Source organism: Engystomops pustulosus, chromosome 1 (genome assembly GCF_040894005.1).
Source record: "Engystomops pustulosus chromosome 1, aEngPut4.maternal, whole genome shotgun sequence".
NCBI lineage: Eukaryota > Metazoa > Chordata > Amphibia > Anura > Leptodactylidae > Engystomops > Engystomops pustulosus.
In genome coordinates, this window is record NC_092411.1 from 161,910,542 (window position 1) to 161,929,877 (window position 19,336).

General features: G+C 42.0%; 1 protein-coding gene across 13 annotated transcripts in view; it reads right to left on the bottom strand.

Moving 5' to 3' along the window:
• UNC13A (unc-13 homolog A) overlaps nucleotides 1-19,336 on the bottom strand; it is a 256,890-nt gene that overhangs the window by 197,529 nt on the left and 40,025 nt on the right. For 10 of the 13 annotated variants that reach the window (XM_072113592.1, XM_072113599.1, XM_072113585.1 and 7 more), the window contains exons 7-8: nucleotides 14,397-14,451; nucleotides 4,303-4,338 (exon numbers count right to left, since the gene is read on the bottom strand). In XM_072113592.1, the coding sequence (XP_071969693.1) occupies nucleotides 4,303-4,338; nucleotides 14,397-14,451 (91 nt within the window). The remainder of the gene's footprint in view (nucleotides 1-4,302; nucleotides 4,339-14,396; nucleotides 14,452-19,336) is intronic. The other 3 variants (XM_072113608.1, XM_072113606.1, XM_072113536.1) reach the window with 1 other exon arrangement.

Consider the following 19,336-nt stretch of genomic DNA (forward strand, 5'->3'; position numbering starts at 1 on the left):
CGCTATCCTTCTAATACTGCGGCGTTTGTTCAAGCAATAGGAGCTGCTTACTTTAGTAAGCAGCTCCTAGTGCCGAAATTATGGGTGGCAGGTCCTCTTTAAAGGGCCAGTAGCATTTTAATACTTTATTACAGTGTATGTCAACAGTATTTTTCTACTAAGGGGAGCAAAATTTTAACTAATTAATAACTAATTACATATTAGCTTATATTTTAAGGACCAATTTGTATATGAATTATACTTATTCCTGGAACACCCCTTTAATACAATTTGAAACATCTACAAATTTCTTAATTTTTACAATTGTATTTATTTATATATAGGAATACAATGATTTCTAAAAAAAATTTTAATTATGACTTATGGGGAGGGCATGTTCAGATTTTAATTTCTGTTTTCTATTCATTTCTTTTTCAGAAAAGCAATGCAAAAAGAACACACTAGGCCAGAAATGTGATGCTCTGGAACTTGCAAACCACCCACATTCACACGCTCTTTTGTTAGCAGAAAATTTCAGGTATGTGTTATCATCACCTATTGGTGGCTGTGGTAGAGAATTTGATATGTTATGCTATGTGGGAGTGCTAGTCTTTAGACATGACGTACATTATGTTAAACAAAAATATAATGAAAAATTCATCTTTCTGATTACATTTTTAATTACATTGGCTGTATCAATGATAAATTGGGCTTTTCCACAGTAGAAAAAATGCTATGGTCAGAGACCATAAACCAACAAATTTTGGGGCAGGCAGCCAATACTTTGTGGAAAGAAAATCTACCATCTATTACTAGCATATAATGGAAATAAAATTTTCATTTTCTCAGACTATTCCTGGGATACACAACAGAAACGGGTAAGATTCAAGGAAGTTGAAAAACGTTTACATGAGGCAAAGCTGGAGCTTTCATTATTGTATCCGGCTTAGCTAAGAGTTATTTATAATGATGAGACACATTTTTTTTCACAACTGTGAGTTGGGAAGAGGAATATAATTGAAAGTTGTGCATCAACGTAGTGTAATAGATGAAAGAAAGCGGCACTCACCAGGTTAATCTTCTTTTATTAAACAACCATGGGTGGGGAGGTATGACTCACGGCAATGGGCAGTTTCGCGCAGTCCTGCGCTTCCTCTAGCCGGGCCCCGATGGGGTTAAACGATAAAAATATGGCAGTTTTCGTTTAGGCCAGATAGCGTACTATGCACGGTACTTTGTATATTCCAATTGCCTGTATAAGCTTTTAAGTCCTATGACGGTCTAACATTGTTCATTATAGTGTATGTTTAACGTGTCTGTATTTTTTAGATTGTATTACCTACTTTGTGAGTGTGCGGCACTTGCATGAAATCCGAGACCTTGGGGAGGTGTGTCTCTCCATCCGAGACTGACTCGGAACCGCCACGTCACACACACACACACCCCCTAGTCACATGACACTATGTAACGTATGACGTTGGCGGCTGGGTATTTAACTAGTTACAGCTGCTGGCGTCCCTCACGCGGCAAGAGGAAGCGCAGGACTGCGCGAAACAGCCCCTCGCCGTGAGTGATGCCTTTTCATACCTCCCTGCCCATGGTTGTTTAATAAAAGAAGATTAACCAGGTGAGTGCTGCTTTCTTTCATTAATTACACTACGTTGATGCACAACTCTTGCAACCGGCTGAGCACCACCGCAATATTTCAATCACGCCCAGTCTAAGGTTAAATGTGCCCTTGCCTTACTACCTTTTAAACACGGGACCGGTAGTGCCGGCATCTCCTTGGGAGGGTGGTAGTGCCATCCCTGCTTTTCTGTTAAGATGTCTTGCAATAATTGAAAGTTGACTTGGAGGAACTGGGGGGGGGGGCGGAGGGATGCAGAGTGGAACGAAAAGCGATGTAGGTCAAGGTGGGAGGAGGAGGGGGGAAAGGAATGGGTGGTGGGTGGGAGCGGGGGGACCCAGAGTGGCCTCAGTTTAGGTTCCTTTTTTTTTTTTCTTCTTCCCATCTTTTGTACTCCTGAATGGAGATACGGATAGTTACCTGGAACGTTAGAGGGGTGGGGGACTGAACAAAACGTTGAATGGTAGAGGACCTAGTTAAAAGGCAACTTCCTGCCATAATTTGCCTTCTTAAAACCCACCTTACCTCTTAATCAAAAACTCAGTTAGAAAAAAAGTGGGCATCAAGAGTATTTCATTTGTTTGGTTTCTTATACTCTAGAGGGGTTATGGTCCTGTTCCATAACAGGATCGAATTTAAGAAATCAGAAATTGACAAATTGGGGAGATATATTTTTTTCATGGGTCCTGAAGGGAAAAGGTGTGTATTTTGGCATTTGTCTATATTCCCCCACCATTTTCATTTTCAGTATTGGGAAAATTGGTGGAATTTATGGAAGAAAGGGACCCATGCCCCATTTTATTATGGGGGACTTTAATGCCATTATGGATGGGCAGAAAGATAGAATGAGGATGAGTGGTAGTAAGAGTTATGGGAACAGTGGTACCCCAAACCTCAGGAATTTCTGTCAGGAAGCTGGCCCTTATGGTGTTTGGCGGTCTTTACCAAGACATGAAGGTGTTTTCCTGTTTCAGTCAGACCCATGAGAGCCTCTTTTTTGGGGTACTTTTTGGCATCTCAATTGAGTTTGTTGGTTCCAAGAAAAGGATGCTCATCCATTTAATAGGATGTTGGATATGGGTGAAGGAAAATATGCAGATTTACCGGAGCTTCTTGAGAGTGGCGCTCTATCACAAGGGGTCTATAGTAAAATGCACATAAGTAAATTATTTAATAAATGTTGGGGTACATTAAAGAAGTGGTTGAGGGTAGGAGGGGTGTTTTTTACCCCAATATGGCACAATTTCAATTTTGAAGAGTTCTTATCAATTCCAGAACAACAGTTATGGAAGAAACAAGGAATTAAGCATATACCACAACTTAGGATTTTTCAGGGTTATCACGCAGCTCACAAAAAAAAGAGGGACAGATTGGGTGTTGAGACCCACGAAAGTGTGGAAATGATAAGATTAGGAGTTAGACACAAAGGGGTTATGTCACTTTTGTACAAAAGTATTATGAAGAAGAAATGTAGCAATGAACACTACCCAGCAAGAAAAGGGTGGATAAAAGAATTAGGAGATACTGGGGAAAAATCGTGGGTAGAGATGTATAGGAATATAAAGCGCTCGTCATTAACCCCTTACCGACGCGGGTCTCTGTGCATGCAGAGGGCTCGCTTGAGAGGTATGATTTTGGAGATCCTGAAGAGGTCTAGGGTATTTTGTAATTTGTTGGGTGGTCTTACTTTGGATATAAGGAAAGCATGTGGTTGCTGTATAAAGAGGGTATATTGGTCTCTTTAGAAATAAAGGTTACAATAGGAAAAAACCTGGTTGGAGGCACAAGAAATTAGGAATCTTATTGAATTATATTACCCTAGGTTAATAGTATATATTTGTTGGATTAAATTGATGATTTATATGTATGCCCAACTTTTTGATTATTCAATAAATATTTTCCTTCAAAAAAAAGAAAAGAAAATCCACCTTCAAAATCATGATAAACTAGGATCACTCATTCATAGATCCAGGCATCCTGACTGTTATAATCTTGCTATATTTGCAATGTATGGCCTCCTCCCTCCTAAAATCAACTTTTACAAAGGTTAACAACAGAGCACATCGCTTGAGCCAATTTATAGCTTTAGCGACTAGAATTCACACAGCAGCTAAATGGAAATCTCTGGACCTATTCTTTACCGCGGTTAAGAACAGAATCCACCTACTGATGCTGTTTGAGAGAATTGAAGCTACTAGGACAGACACCTTGCCACTGTTTGAAGGGATCTGGCACCCCTGGATCATGCTCTATCTTTCCCAATGTGTGCGGGCCGTGCGCCACTTTTCTCTATGGAGGGGTCACCTCCTCCTCCTCTCCAGAACACAGCTGTATGCCTGCTCGCCCAGCATATGGCTGTGAGTATGTACCCTAAGACATTCAATTGCATTAATTAGGAATATTTATAATATCAAGATATAATGATTCATACAACAGTAATTACTAAAGGTTATGCACATTATTTGCTCCTTGATAATAAAATACAAATATACTACATGCACTTTAGGCTGGTTCACATTTGCACTAAAATGCCATATCTTATTTGAGCATTTAATTGTATTTGCATAACTAATGCATTTTGGCATCACTTATACAATACATTCCCCAGTGCTGAAATGCTAGAATGGGGATGCACATTATTTTAACAGGAAAGAATAGCACAGCATGCAGAGTAAACAGCTTATTGTTATACTTACTGTGCTGCTCTCCCCAGCCAAAGTAATTCCAGTTACCTGAATTATGAGATAAACAGTGTTCATCAAATGCAAAATATCAGTTTTTCATTTACTGAAATAGAGATAAATAATATATTTCTGATTTTTATCTCATTGTTCAACAAATATGGGACTGTATTCAATAAATTTCACCCCATGTTTTACTGCATTATTTATATAGCATTGCGTGTTTGCTGTACTGTTTCACAAAACTTTTGGGTAACCCAGGTCCTTAGAATATGAAACCAGCTTGTAGAATATTTGCAGTATTTCTGTAACTTAAGCGAACATTGATGTCAAAATGGTGAGTCAATTGAGCTATTCCATCTACCACATAGATGCATACGCTGATGTGTCCCCCTGAAACAGGATCCTTTCTTTTACTATCTTCTGATGGCCTAGTTTTAGAAAAAAATGTCCTTTAAGATTATGCAAATGAGACTCTGTTTGCATAACAGAAGCCCATCATGGCTCTGTCTGACATCATGGCCCATCACGGCTCTGTCAGTGGATCTCTGGCTGAAGAGGGAAGGGAAGGAGGCGGCCGGGGTAACACTGAACAGAGCAATGCCTAATTAGCAGAAGACAGTCAGCATTTTGCCAATTTTTGGTAAATTTTTGCATTTTTACTGCATTTTCGTTGTGTGTTTCAAATCACGATTCTACAGTTCTACGTGACACTTTCTGCCTTTTTTCACATCACCTAGCGACCCATCTGTTAAAAATGCATTGCACTTGCAATGCTCACAAGTGCAATGCGTTTTTGATGCCTCCCCATTGACTTGAATGGGGCATGAAAAATATGCATTATGAGATTTTTACACGCTTTAAAAAAAATCTCCCTGTGTGTGAAAAAAATGTGAGTCTTAAAAAATCCATTCAATATATATATTTTTCTTATTTTAATCTAAAAAAAATAACTTCTTTTTGAAAATATCATTGAATTTTATATATGATGAATTGTATATCCTTATGATTTTTAAATGTATTTTATAAGGATTTATGGAAACTTTCTTCATTACACATGATGAATATTCTTTTTACATGTATTTTATATTTATTTATGGACATGCGGAACACTTTTTTTCTGCTGTTTTAGACCTGATGAAGCATCCGCAGCAGTGGTGTGAAACACGTTGTCATTTGCTCTCATCTTTGAAAGAAGGAAAATTACCAGCTCACCTCTCCTTTAACAATGGGCGCTTGTAGTTGGGTCGGCACGGGCCACCTCGCTGCTCAGGTAATTGTTCAATTCCAAATGCATCATAAAAGGTTCCAATACATTTTTGCGTCTTAGTGTCTACGCGTTTCAAGCGGAGGCTCCGCTCTTAATCATGACAAACATATACTGACAGACCATCTTAACACACATTTAAAATTCCCTCCCGGTGACGTAATCCTATCCCCTCCCTCTACATCACTTCCGGTCTGTTCATGAATATGTATGAGAAGAGGGGGCCGATACTCATATTCTGGTAAATATGCACTTGCATTGTTCTAAACATTATTATTTTGGGTATGGTTAAACTGTTATACATAGTTGGTATTGGATAGCGTGAGGGAAAAACATTGTCCCGCAACAGTGTCGCTCTTAGGTTAGAGACGGAGATTACCTCTTCACCCCGTAAGGAGCGATCACGTCGCGGGACGGCGCCACAGGACTAAAATCAAAAGACAAGAAAAAGATACATATTTAGAATTAAAAACACTCAATGTTTCCTATTACACCTAACGGCATTGTTATATTGGCATATATTTGGGATATACATTGTGCACCATATGTGTTAGTGTATTAGAGCGGAAGTCGAATGTCCAAACTTCGTGGTTAGCTTATTTTTTACAATAATGATACATGATTTCCAAGTGTCTTGATGCTGCTGATAAGTTCCGTCCCTTAGGGTGGGAAATGTCATACAGATGTTCATAAAATTGCGTTTTAAATTTTCTTGTGGTCTGACCCACATACATGAGGTCACAAGAACATTTAATAATGTATATTACGTTTTGTGAATTACAATTGATGAAACCCTTTATTGGGAATTCATGATTTCCCTCACTGTTGGTGAAAAATTTCTTTTTGTTCACCGCAAATTTGCAGGTGGTACATCTTGGAGATGCACATTTGTAGAATCCTTGTGTTTCTAACCACGTGGTTGTATTTTGTTTCTTTGACTCAAAGGGGGAAGGTGACAGCATATTGCCCAGAGTTTTTCCCTTTCGTGAAACAACTCTGTCTCCCTCTGATAATATTTTGTCCAAGATGGGATCTGTTTTCAGTAATGGGATATTGTTTTGGATGATTTTTGATATTTGTTTGAATTGGGGGCTATATTGGAATATTGCTGTTGGTACATTTGTAGCTATTTTCGTTATATTTTTCTTATTAACCCCTTTGTTTTTATTTAGGAGTTTTCTGTCCTTTTTATCCACTCTACTTTCTGCTTTGGCTAGTGTCCAGGACGGGTAACCTCTTTTTTTTATAAGTCTATTGCAAATTTTGTGTTTTTCTGTATTATATAGATCTTCCGTATTGCAATTTCTTTTACTTCTAGTGAGTTCCCCCACAGGAATTGCTTTGATGGTATGTGACGGGTGTTGAGATGTTGCATGTAGAATAGTATTTCCTGCAGTGGGTTTCCTAAATGTTGACGTGCAAATACCTGGGAAGCCCTTATGACAAGATCCAAAAAAGTAATTTTGTTCTTATGTGTATAAGATGTAAACCGTAAATTGAACTCATTGTTGTTTAGATAGTCAATGAACACTGGTATTGCAGGCACATCTCCGGTCCAAATAATCAGGAGATCGTCGACGTACCTGCCATACCAGTGCACATCCCCGAGGAACGGATTGTCATGATTGAAAATGACTTTCTCCTCCCACCAGGCCATGGTGAGATTGGCCAGTGAGGGGGAGAACTTGGCCCCCATGCTGACTCCCTTCATTGACTATCTAAACAACAATGAGTTCAATTTACGGTTTACATCTTATACACATAAGAACAAAATTACTTTTTTGGATCTTGTCATGGAGGGCTTCCCAGGTAATAAGATTTGCAAGTCAACATTTAGGAAACCCACTGCGGGAAATACTATTCTACATGCAACATCTCAACAACCGTCACATACCACCAAAGCAATTCCTGTGGGGGAACTCACTAGAAGTAAAAGAAATTGCAATACGGAAGATCTATATAATACAGAAAAACACAAAATTTGCAATAGACTTATAAAAAGAGGTTACCCGTCCTGGACACTAGCCAGAGCAGAAAGTAGAGTGGATAAAAAGGACAGAAAACTCCTAAATAAAAACAAAGGGCTTAATAAGAAAGATATAACGAAAATAGCTACAAATGTACCAACAGCAATATTCCAATATAGCCCCCAATTCAAACAAATATCAAAAATCATCCAAAACAATATCCCATTACTGAAAACAGATCCCATCTTGGACAAAATATTATCAGAGGGAGACAGAGTTGTTTCACGAAAGGGAAAAACTCTGGGCAATATGCTGTCACCTTCCCCCTTTGAGTCAAAGAAACAAAATACAACCACGTGGTTAGAAACACAAGGATTCTACAAATGTGCATCTCCAAGATGTACCACCTGCAAATTTGCGGTGAACAAAAAGAAATTTTTCACCAACAGTGAGGGAAATCATGAATTCCCAATAAAGGGTTTCATCAATTGTAATTCACAAAAGGTAATATACATTATTAAATGTTCTTCTTGTGACCTCATGTATGTGGGTCAGACCACAAGAAAATTTAAAACGCGATTTTATGAACATCTGTATGACATTTCCCACCCTAAGGGACGGAACTTATCAGCAGCATCAAGACACTTTGTAAATGTTCATGGAGGCAACACTAATGATCTGAATACATTTGTCATAGAAAAGATACACAAACCAACTAGAGGGGGTAATATCAGTGATATCTTATGTAACCGGGAAGCATTTTGGATTTTTAATTTAAATACTCGTTCTCCATTTGGTTTGAATATGAGGAAGGAAATCATGTATCATTATTGTAAGAAATAAGCTAACCACGAAGTTTGGACATTCGACTTCCGCTCTAATACACTAACACATATGGTGCACAATGTATATCCCAAATATGTGCCAATATAACAATGCCGTTATGTGTAATAGGAAACATTGAGTGTTTTTAATTCTAAATATGTATCTTTTTCTTGTCTTTTGATTTTAGTTCTGTGGCGCCGTCCCGCGACGTGATCGCTCCTTACGGGGTGAAGAGGTAATCTCCGTCTCTAACCTAAGAGCGACACTGTTGCGGGACGATGTTTTTCCCTCACGCCATCCAATACCAACTAGTTATTATGTATAACAGTTTAACCATACCCAAAATAATAATGTTTAGAACAATGCAAGTGCATATTTACCAGAGTATGAGTATCGGCCCCCTCCTCTCATACATATTCATGAACTGACCGGAAGTGATGTAGAGGGAGGGGATAGGATTACGTCACCGGGAGGGAATTTTAAATGTGTGTTAAGATGGTCTGTCAGCAGTATATGTTTGTCATGATTAAGAGCGGAGCCTCCACTCGAAACGCGTAAACACTAAGATGCAAAAAATGTATTGGAACCTTTTATGATGCATGTAGAATTAAGTCTTGTTGAGTTGGAGAATTGGCTGGACCATGACCTTTTTCGCATTTGGATTATCTCTCATCTCCCAGAAATAATATTACTCAGAATTACGTCCGCCTTTTTGGTTTGGGTTTCCTTTGACACCATTGTCTTATGGTATACCCCATACCACTACATGCGCAGGATAAACTGATAAACCCTAGGGTTAGGATGTGGCTGCAGCACTCCAACAGTCTATCAACACCAATGCCCTTACCAGAGTTGTGCTTGAATTGCAGCACAACCAAAAAGGTTGGTGTATCTACTTATGCTCTAACATATTCATTTTACTATAAGGGTAAACTTGCTGTAGGTAGCGCAGTTGTTTCTCCTTTTTTCTCCTTTTCATCTTCTGGAACACTGATCGGATTTTTAGTGCAAAGTCAGACAGAAAACTGGCGCAAACACCTTAATAAATGTGGGTCAATGTGAGTTCAATGGGCCAAGTAAATGCAATGCAAGTTCTGCAAGTCAAAAACATGTGCAGAACATGTGCGTGAAAAAATGAGCCTGGGAGACTCATTTGCATAATTTTAAAAAATTATTTTCTTCAATGCAAGGCCATTAGAAGGTAAAGGAAGAAAATATCATCTTTTGAGGGACACAGAACTATGTATAAATGTGTTTGGTGTTCAACACTGCATCCATGTGATAGATTTCCTTCTAGTTATGGCTTTGTCAGTTGGAAATATATGATCAATATGGGTGTGACCTATGTGCCCCCCATTGATCTTTGGAATTGTAGACATCTCCTTTCTTTGCCGCATTTTCACTTGGTGAAATATTTTGTCCACCTGCTGATCAGGAAACTGCAAACAAGTAAATGGATACTATGTAGTTCCCTGCACAGCTAGGGACCAGAAGCATTGCTGTACTTTATCAGAATCAGTGAAGGTCCCAGAGGTTGGATACATTTATATTTATAATATACAATATAACATTATAACATTTATAATATTCTAACAATATGTTAATTACTGATCTATTACAACAATATTAAAGCTTTTGTTTCTATAAGATATCTACAAAGACTAATAATGTTAAACAAAATCTACCATCAAAATCATGCATAATACATCAGGGACACTTACTCATAAATCCAGGCACAGTGGCTGTGGTAATCATCTTATGTTTGTTTTCCATGGCCTACTTCCTTTTAAAATCAACTTTTTAAATCATGCTAATGAGTCTAAGGGACTATGATTGGTGTTTCCATCAGTGATGTCCTTTCACTGGTTGATACAATGAGCAAAACAGGTCTCCCCTCCCCGTGCACTTCTTGCTGCTTCTAAATTACACTGGCAGAGGGAGGAGGGAGAGAGCAGGGGGAGGGCAAGACATGTTCTGCTTATTATAACAGCAGTGGTGTAACTATCGCCGACGCAGGGGGTGCGACTGTGACCGGGCCTGTTGGAAGAGGGGGGGGGGGGGCAGGCCTGTCACTTTAACCTCATAGGCTGGCAGGTGGCGTACTAAATGATGTGCGGAGAGAGAGACGGTCCCCTGCGGCCATTCTTTGGCATCCAGCAGGTACTCGAATACTGCTGAAAACCATGACAGAGCAGGAAGTGATGCGTGCTGACACTTCCTCCTGTGTCCCACTGAGGACTGCCGCAGAGCACAGAAAGTAAGGGCACTTTACGGCAGAAAAGAGAAGTGAAGAGAAGAAGAGCAGCATATCCACTGCCCGCCCAGAGAGATCATTACAGAAGTGGTAAGTATTGTTGTTGTTTTTTTGTTTTTTTTTAATTAATACACAGAGATACAAATACATTGAGAAGTATACAGCACACACAAACAGATACAGCCACAGCCTGGGAGGGGCAACATTTTCATTTTCAATATCTACACTCACCGGCCACTTATTAGGTACACCATTCTAGTAACGGGTTGGACTCCCTTTTGCCTTCAGAACTGCCTCAATTCTTTGTGGCATAGATTCAACAAGGTGCTGGAAGCATTCCTCAGAGATTTTGGTCCATATTGACATGATGGCATCACACAGTTGCCGCAGATTTGTCGGCTGCACATCCATGATGCGAATCTCCCGTTCCACCACATCCCAAAGATGCTCTATTGGATTGAGATCTGGTGACTGTGGAGGCCATTTGAGTACAGTGAACTCATTGTCATGTTCAAGAAACCAGTCTGAGATGATTCCAGCTTTATGACATGGCGCATTATCCTGCTGAAAGTAGCCATCAGATGTTGGGTACATTGTGGTCATAAAGGGATGGACATGGTCAGCAACAATACTCAGGTAGGCTGTGGCGATGCAATGATGCTCATTTGGTACCAAGGGGCCCAAAGAGTGCCAAGAAAATATTCCCCACACCATGACACCACCACCACCAGCCTGAACCGTTGATACAAGGCAGGATGGATCCATGCTTTCATGTTGTTGACGCCAAATTCTGACCCTACCATCCGAATGTCGCAGCAGAAATCGAGACTCATCAGACCAGGCAACGTTTTTCCAATCTTCTACTTTCCAATTTCGATGAGCTTGTGCAAATTGTAGCCTCAGTTTCCTGTTCTTAGCTGAAAGGAGTGGCACCCGGTGGGGTCTTCTGCTGCTGTAGCCCATCTGCCTTAAAGTTTGACGTACTGTGCGTTCAGAGATGCTCTTCTGCCTACCTTGGTTGTAATGGGTGGCGATTTGAGTCACTGTTGCCTTTCTATCAGCTCGAACCAGTCTGCCCATTCTCCTCTGACCTCTGGCATCAACAAGACATTTCCGCCCACAGAACTGCCGCTCACTGGATGTTTTTTCTTTTTCGGACCATTCTCTGTAAACCCTAGAGATGGTTGTGCGTGAAAATCCCAGTAGATCAGCAGTTTCTGAAATACTCAGACCAGCCCTTCTGGCACCAACAACCATGCCACGTTCAAAGGCACTCAAATCACCTTTCTTCCCCATACTGATGCTCGGTTTGAACTGCAGGAGATTGTCTTGACCATGTCTACATGTCTAAATGCACTGAGTTGCCGCCATGTGATTGGCTGATTAGAAATTAAGTGTTAACCAGCAGTTGGACAGGTGTACCTAATAAAGTGGCCGGTGAGTGTAAAGTAACAGATATTTTAAATTTCAATTTTCCATTGGGGCTGAGTGTGACCATTCTATTGGGTAGAATAGTCTAAACAACTTTAAAGTATCCATTGATAGCTATTTCAGGGACCGAAATCAAATTGCTGAGTAAGGGGACTTCTCCCATATGGCCCATTTTTCTTTTGTTCTACAAAAATGCGTATAATTTGTGGCCATCTTAATTTCATAATGCCTATATATGTTTACTTTGTTGCAGACATCTATTAACTATAATTTTTGTACCGTTTTTCAATTTGCTGCTATGCATTGCCTTGCTGCGATCAAGATATACGTAATAATCCATCTCTGAGCCAATGGAAATTTTTCAGTCCCTATATGTAATAGGGCTAACTGTGGGGAGATGATATTCTATGAATGTGTGACTGTATTGATCAAATCCCCTGTGACCAAAATAAAATCCATTTAGGGCAAAACCACCACATGTACACTTGATCTCCTTTAGTGCGGCATCCCCGCCAACATTGAGGAGAAAAAAACGTTCCTCCTTTGGAGAGTCTATCCGGTGTGAGATACCATCTCAGATGCATCTTTTTTATTTGTTCTAAGTGGTTTATGCATGGCGAGCACCGGGCTGTCCATCTAAATGTTTTTGCCCAGTGCTCGTCATCCAGTTCCACATTCAAGTCTGACTCCCATTTCTTTTTTTATATCATGCACTGGCAATATGAATGGGGGCAAAATAAAAGGGGGGATTATGAATGGGGGCAATATAGAGGGGGCATTATGAGTGTCGCAAAACTGGGTATTATAAATGGAGGCAAAAATAGGGCAGAACAGAAGAAAAAATAGTGATGATGGGGCATTTACAAGGTAGAATAGCAAAAGGGGTGCTTCCAAAAAAAATGGGGCATTAAACATGGTATAATATGTAAGTAAAAAGGAAGGGACAGAAACTCTAAAAGAAGGCACTTAAGGGGAGGGAAACAAAAACTTTTAGGGAGAGCAGGGTAGTGTTATAAACTAACAAGACAAACAGAAGCATGATTATTCTGAAAGAGGCATAAAGGTTTTGATGGATAAACTATGATGATGCCAAATATGTCTGTTTTGCACACGCTATAGAGCGTGCTGGACGGAAGTCTTCGTCTGGAAGATCTAACTGAGAAGGAGAAATGCTCCGTCAAGGCATCATTGGTGAGTCTAGAGATCACCTTAACTCTGACTATGACGCTTGTAAAGTGAGTTTTACTCCTCAAAAAAAGTCCCAGGTTAATAAAGTTAAGAGGGATATTATTACACTTTTAGTTGTATTCTCTGTGCTGAGCTACTATAATATCACTGAAGTAAATTAGTCTTTGGATATACATACTGCAGATTAGTGTTTGGTATTTTTCAGTCTTTCTGTATTAATGGTGTAGAAGTATTATTTGGGTGATATTGTCCTTTGTGTTTCAATATCTCTAATATTAGTCACTGCAAATATTATGTACTGTAAATTGCTTATTATTACAATGACAGTATTTGTTGAAATAATGGTGGTAACCGTTGGGTGGGGGGGCCCTGCTAGGAATTTTGCCCCGGGGCCAAGAGGACTCTAGTTACGCCACTGTGTATCACCCTGTGAATCTGCCGCTCAGAGAGGCACTGGATTCACCACCAGAGCCCCCCAGGCTGATTAGCATAATTTTAAAAGTTTAATTTAGAAGAAAAGATGCCATGGACAACAAATATAAGAGGATTTCCACAATCACACTGCTTAGATCTAAAGATATGATTCCATCTTATGAAATGGTGGCATATAACTAGCATATGCCATCAATCTTTGATAAGTGAAAGGTCCTTGCAATAAAGGAACACCTGAATGAAAGTACACTTTGCTTTAATTCCACAGCTGAGCAGCCATGGCACTGCTGTAGAGATATAAATGAATGGGAATGAGTTACAATAAATATTGTAAACCCACCTAAACTGAGTTTGTCATCATTTAATAGTCAGTGGGGATGGGGTGGGTCAGTCCAACTATTTTTACATTGAAACAACTAGAAGACTGCTATAATGGTGTGGCTTCCCTTGACCACTGGGCTGTGCAGGAATCCACTTGAATGGAACTTTGCTGCATATACCTTGAACAGATATTTGTCTAGGGGGTTGTGCAGGGAAATACAGTCATCATCAAAATCAGTAGGCCCGCACTAGTCACAAAGTGACTGCATATTTAAAAATTATTCCATTGTATAATAAAATGTTAGTAGCCCTTCAAAAATGCAAGTTTTACAAGACAATCTCCTCCTTTAATCAACAGAAATCAAACTAAAATGTACTGTACATTTGGCATAAGCACAAGGCAATTTTAAATATTTATACATACAACACTGAGAACCATGGACAGGCAATGGATTCTCTTCCTCTTCTCGAAACACAAACTGGAAAAAAGAAAGAGAGAAAGTAATGTTTTTTTTTCAAAAGTTCTTTTGACTGCCAATATCTTCTGCATGTCTATGAGTTCTACATTCACTTATTTCATGGTTAACTTAAAGAGGTATTACCATCTGGGCATTCACATTTAATTTATTTCCTTTGCCATATGTAAACATTTCTTCAAATGGATGCTATTAAAAAAAAAGTTCTTGTGTGAAGATCATTTCTCATAAATGTAGGCATTTTATCTCTTAGAAAAACAAGAAAAAACGCTTTCTTGGATACGACAACCCCGCACTCTGGCAGCACTGGCCAAACTTGCGCTATAGAGCCCTGCCTGACCACCTGGACTAAGCATTCATTACCACAGGATGGCTGTGGGACATACAGGAACTCTCAGACATTTCATATACAAAAGCCTTGTGTTTCGTTGTGCAATCCCTCCAGCAGAGGTGGACGTATCCAAGGACATGGTGTTGTTTCTAAGGGACGATATGACTACATTTATGAGAAATTATCTTCACACAGGTGACGATAACAACATCTAATTGAAGAAATGTATATAAATGGCAGATTAATGAAATTGAATGTGAATGCCCAGACATGAATACCCCTTCAATATTTACATTAATTGCACTAGACCTACAGTGAGTAACAATGCATTTTACACAGCATTTGGTTCCATGAAAAGGAGGCACACAACAGCCATATGATATATGTGTATGCCATTTAAAGAACTTTTGTTAAGAAGCATAGATGACTACTTGGAAACTTTATGTTAACAGAGCTATGTATTAGGGTTTCTAAAGACATATTTAAAAAAAATAAAAACAAGCAAGAGCAAAACTTGGTGGCAAGGTTTGTCTGTGCTGAACCAATTGGTAACTAGATCTTAAAGAAGATCATTTGTTTCTCCAGTATGCCAGTGTAACTCTCTACAAATGAATGATCTTTACTAGAGATGAGCGAGCACTAAAATGCTCGGGTACTCGTTATTCGAGACGAACTTTTCCCGATGCTCGAGTGCTCGTCTCGAATAACGAGCCCCATTGAAGTCAATGGGAGACTCGAGCATTTTTCAAGGGGACCAAGGCTCTGCACAGGGAAGCTTGGCCAAACACCTGGGAACCTCAGAAAAGGATGGAAACTCCACGGAAATGGACAGGAAACAGCAGGGGCAGCTTAATCGCACCATTATGCCAAAACTATGGGCAACAGCATGGCCATAACAGAGTGACAGAATGAAGCTAGATAGCATCTAAAACATCCAATAATTGACCCTGACACTATAGGGGACGGCATGCAGAGGCAGCGGCAGCAGCGGCAGGCTAGAGAGTGGCATGGTGACATACCCTAAATGGACTCAGGCTTCAAACCAATGGGTGGCAGAGAGGAACCAAAGGAGGTGAGCAAGAAGCGCTCAAATAATATCGGTACATGATAAAAGTTTGCCAGTATATTTTGTGGATTACACAGCAGGGTGGCGACAAAGTTAACAAGTTTGTTGTGGAAGCCATGAAAACAACCCAAAATTCTGCCTGACACAGCTCGTTTGATAAGGGGACCATGTATGGAGGCAGTGAACTAGTAGTAGATTAAAGGTGCTGCAGTTAAAACTATGTTAGTTGGATCTTGGCATGGAGCTGGCGCTCCGCTGCCAGGCGAGCTTTCGCCAATCCAAGCCCGTGTCTCTAGGCTACTCCCCAAACAGCACTTCTAAGAACCTTTTGTATAAGATCAAGTGTAGTAGCGTTCTTATAAGTTTAGGATATGGCGGGTGAGAGGAATGTAAACGGAAGCGCAAGAAGCGCTGAAATAATATTGGTAAATGATAAAAGTTTGCCAGTATATTTTGTGGATAACACAGCTGGGTGGCGACAAAGTTAACAACTTTGATGTGGAATCCATGAAAACAACCCAAATTTCTGCCTGACACACCTCGTTTGATAAAGGGACGATGTATGGAGGCAGCTATATGGACGACTTTTGGAGGTAGCAATGGAGACAACGTGTGGAGGCTGCTATGGAGACAATTTAATTTGGATAGTGCCTGTATGTGGCAGTCCAAAAAAGTTTTCAAACCAGAGGAGCAGGTAGGTGGCCCTCCAGAAAAATTGAATAGATTGAGTGCCTGTATGTGGCACTCCCAAAATTGTTTAAAACAGAGGACCGGGTAGGTGGCCCTCCAGAAAAATTAAATGCATAAAGTACTATAGCTAGAGCCAGTGGGCCCTGTCAAAAAATAGCCAGTTTCCTCTGCTTTACTGTACAAAGAGGAGGAGAAGGAGGAAAATGAGGAGGAGGAGGAGTGGATAAATTATTCAGGTTGAGCTTCCTTCACATGGTGGAGATTGGAAATTATGAGAAATCCAGGCTTTATTCATCTTAATAAGCGTCAGCCTGTCAGCACTGTCAGTCGACAGGCGTGTACGCTTATCGGTGATGATGCCACCAGCTGCACTGAAAACCCGCTCGGACAAGACGCTAGCGGCAGGGCAGGCAAGAACCTCCAAGGCGTACAGCGCCAGTTCGTGCCACATGTACAGCTTTGAAACCCAGTAGTTGTAGGGAGCTGTGTGATCATTTAGGACGATGGTATGGTCAGCTACGTACTCCCTCACCATCTTTCTGTAAAGATCAACCCTACTCTGCCGAGACTGGGGACAGGTGACAGTGTCTTGCTGGGGTGACATAAAGCTGGCAAAAGCCTTGTAAAGCGTACCCTTGCCAGTGCTGGACAAGCTGCCTGCTCGCCTACTCTCCCTCGCTACTTGTCCCGCAGAACTACGCACTCTGCCGCTAGCGCTGTCAGAAGGGAAATACTGTTTCAGCTTGTGCACCAGGGCCTGCTGGTATTCATGCATTCTCACACTCCTTTCCTCTCCAGGGATGAGAGTGGAAAGATTTTGCTTGTACCGTGGGTCCAGGAGAGTGAACACCCAGTAATCGGTGCTGGAATAAATTCTTTGAACGCGAGGCTCACGGGATAGGCAGCCTAGCATGAAATCTGCCATATGCGCCAGAGTACCAACGCGTAAGAATTCACTCCCCTCACTGGCCTGACTGTCCATTTCCTCCTCCTCCAACTCCTCCAACTCCTCTTCTTCTGCCCATACACGCTGAACAGTGAAGGACTCAACAATGGTCCCCTCTTGTGTCTCGCCAACATTCTCCTCCTCTTCCTCCTCATCCTCCTCCACCTACACCTCCTCCGATATGCGCTGAGAAACAGACCTAAGGGTGCTTTGGCTATCAACAAGGGAATCTTCTTCCCCCGTCTCTTGTGACGAGCGCAAAGCTACCGACTTCATGCTGATCAGAGAGTTTTTCAACAGGCCAAGCAGCGGGATGGTGAGGCTGATGATGGCGGCATCGCCACTGACCATCTGTGTTGACTCCTCAAAGTTACTCAGCACCTGACAGATATCAGACATCCACGTCCACTCCTCATTGTAGACTTGAGGAAGCTGACTGACCTGACTACCAGTTCTGGTGGAAGTTGACATCTGGCAGTCTACAATCGCTCGGCGCTGCTGGTAAACTCTGGATAACATGGTCAGTGTTGAATTCCACCTCGTGGGCACGTCGCACAACAGTCGGTGAGCGGGCAGTTGGAGGCGGCGCTGCGCTGCCCTGAGAGTGGCAGCATCTGTGCTGGACTTCCTGAAATGCGCACAGATGCGGCGCACCTTCGTGAGCAAATCAGACAGATTGGGGTATGTCTTGAGGAAACGCTGAACTATCAGATTTAACACATGGGCCAGGCATGCCGAGTTGCAGAGCCGCCACCAGGTTACGGCCGTTGTCACACACAACCATGCCTGGCTTCAGGTTCAGTGGTGCCAGCCACAGATCAGTCTGCGCCGTGATGCCCTGTAATAGTTCTTGGGCGGTGTGCCTTTTATCGCCTAGGCTCAGCAGTTTGAGCACCGCCTGCTGTCGCTTAGCGACGGCACTGCTGCTGTGCCTAGAGCTACCGACTGATGGCGCCATGCCCACGGATGGTAGTTCGGAGGAGGGGTGGGAGGAGGAGGAGGCATAGTAGGCCTGAAACACCTGGACCGAGGTAGGCCCCGCAATCCTCGCCGTCGGCAGTATATGACCAGCCGCAGGGTCAGACTCGGTCCCAGCCTCCACCAAGTTAACCCAATGTGCCGTCAGCGATATATAGTGGCCCTGCCCGGCAGCACTCGTCCACGTGTCCGTGGTCAGGTGGACCTTGTCAGAAATGGCGTTGGTCAGGGCACGGATGATGTTGTCTGACACGTGCTGGTGCAGGGCTGGGACGGCACATCGGGAAATGTAGTGGCGGCTGGGGACCGAATACCGAGGGGCGGCCGCCGCCATGAGGTTGCGAAAGGCCTTGGTCTCTACTAGCCTATAGGGCAGCATCTCCAGGCTAAGCAATCTGGAGATGTGGACATTAAGGGCTTGGGCGTGCGGGTGGGTTGCACTATATTTGCGTTTCCGCTCCAGCGTCTGGGGTATGGAGAGCTGAACGCTAGTGGATGCTGTGGAGGATCGTGGAGGCGACGATGGGGTTTTTGTGGCAGGGTCCTGGGCAGGGGGCTGACTATCAGCTGACACAGTGGAAGGAGCAGTGGTCTGCACGACCGGAGGTGAACGGGCTTGTTGCCACTGAGTGGGGTGTTTAGCATTCATATGCCTGCGCATACTGGTGGTAGTTAAGCTATTAGTGGTTGAACCCCTGCTGATCCTGGTTTGGCAAATGTTGCACACCACAGTCCGTCGGTCTTCCGGTGTTTCCTTAAAGAACCTCCAGACTTCTGAAAATCTAGCCCTCGCCGCAGGAGCCCTCGCCACGGGAGCTTCACTAGTTGACACATTTGGCGCTGATGCACCAGCTCTGGCCCTGCCTCTCCGTCTGGC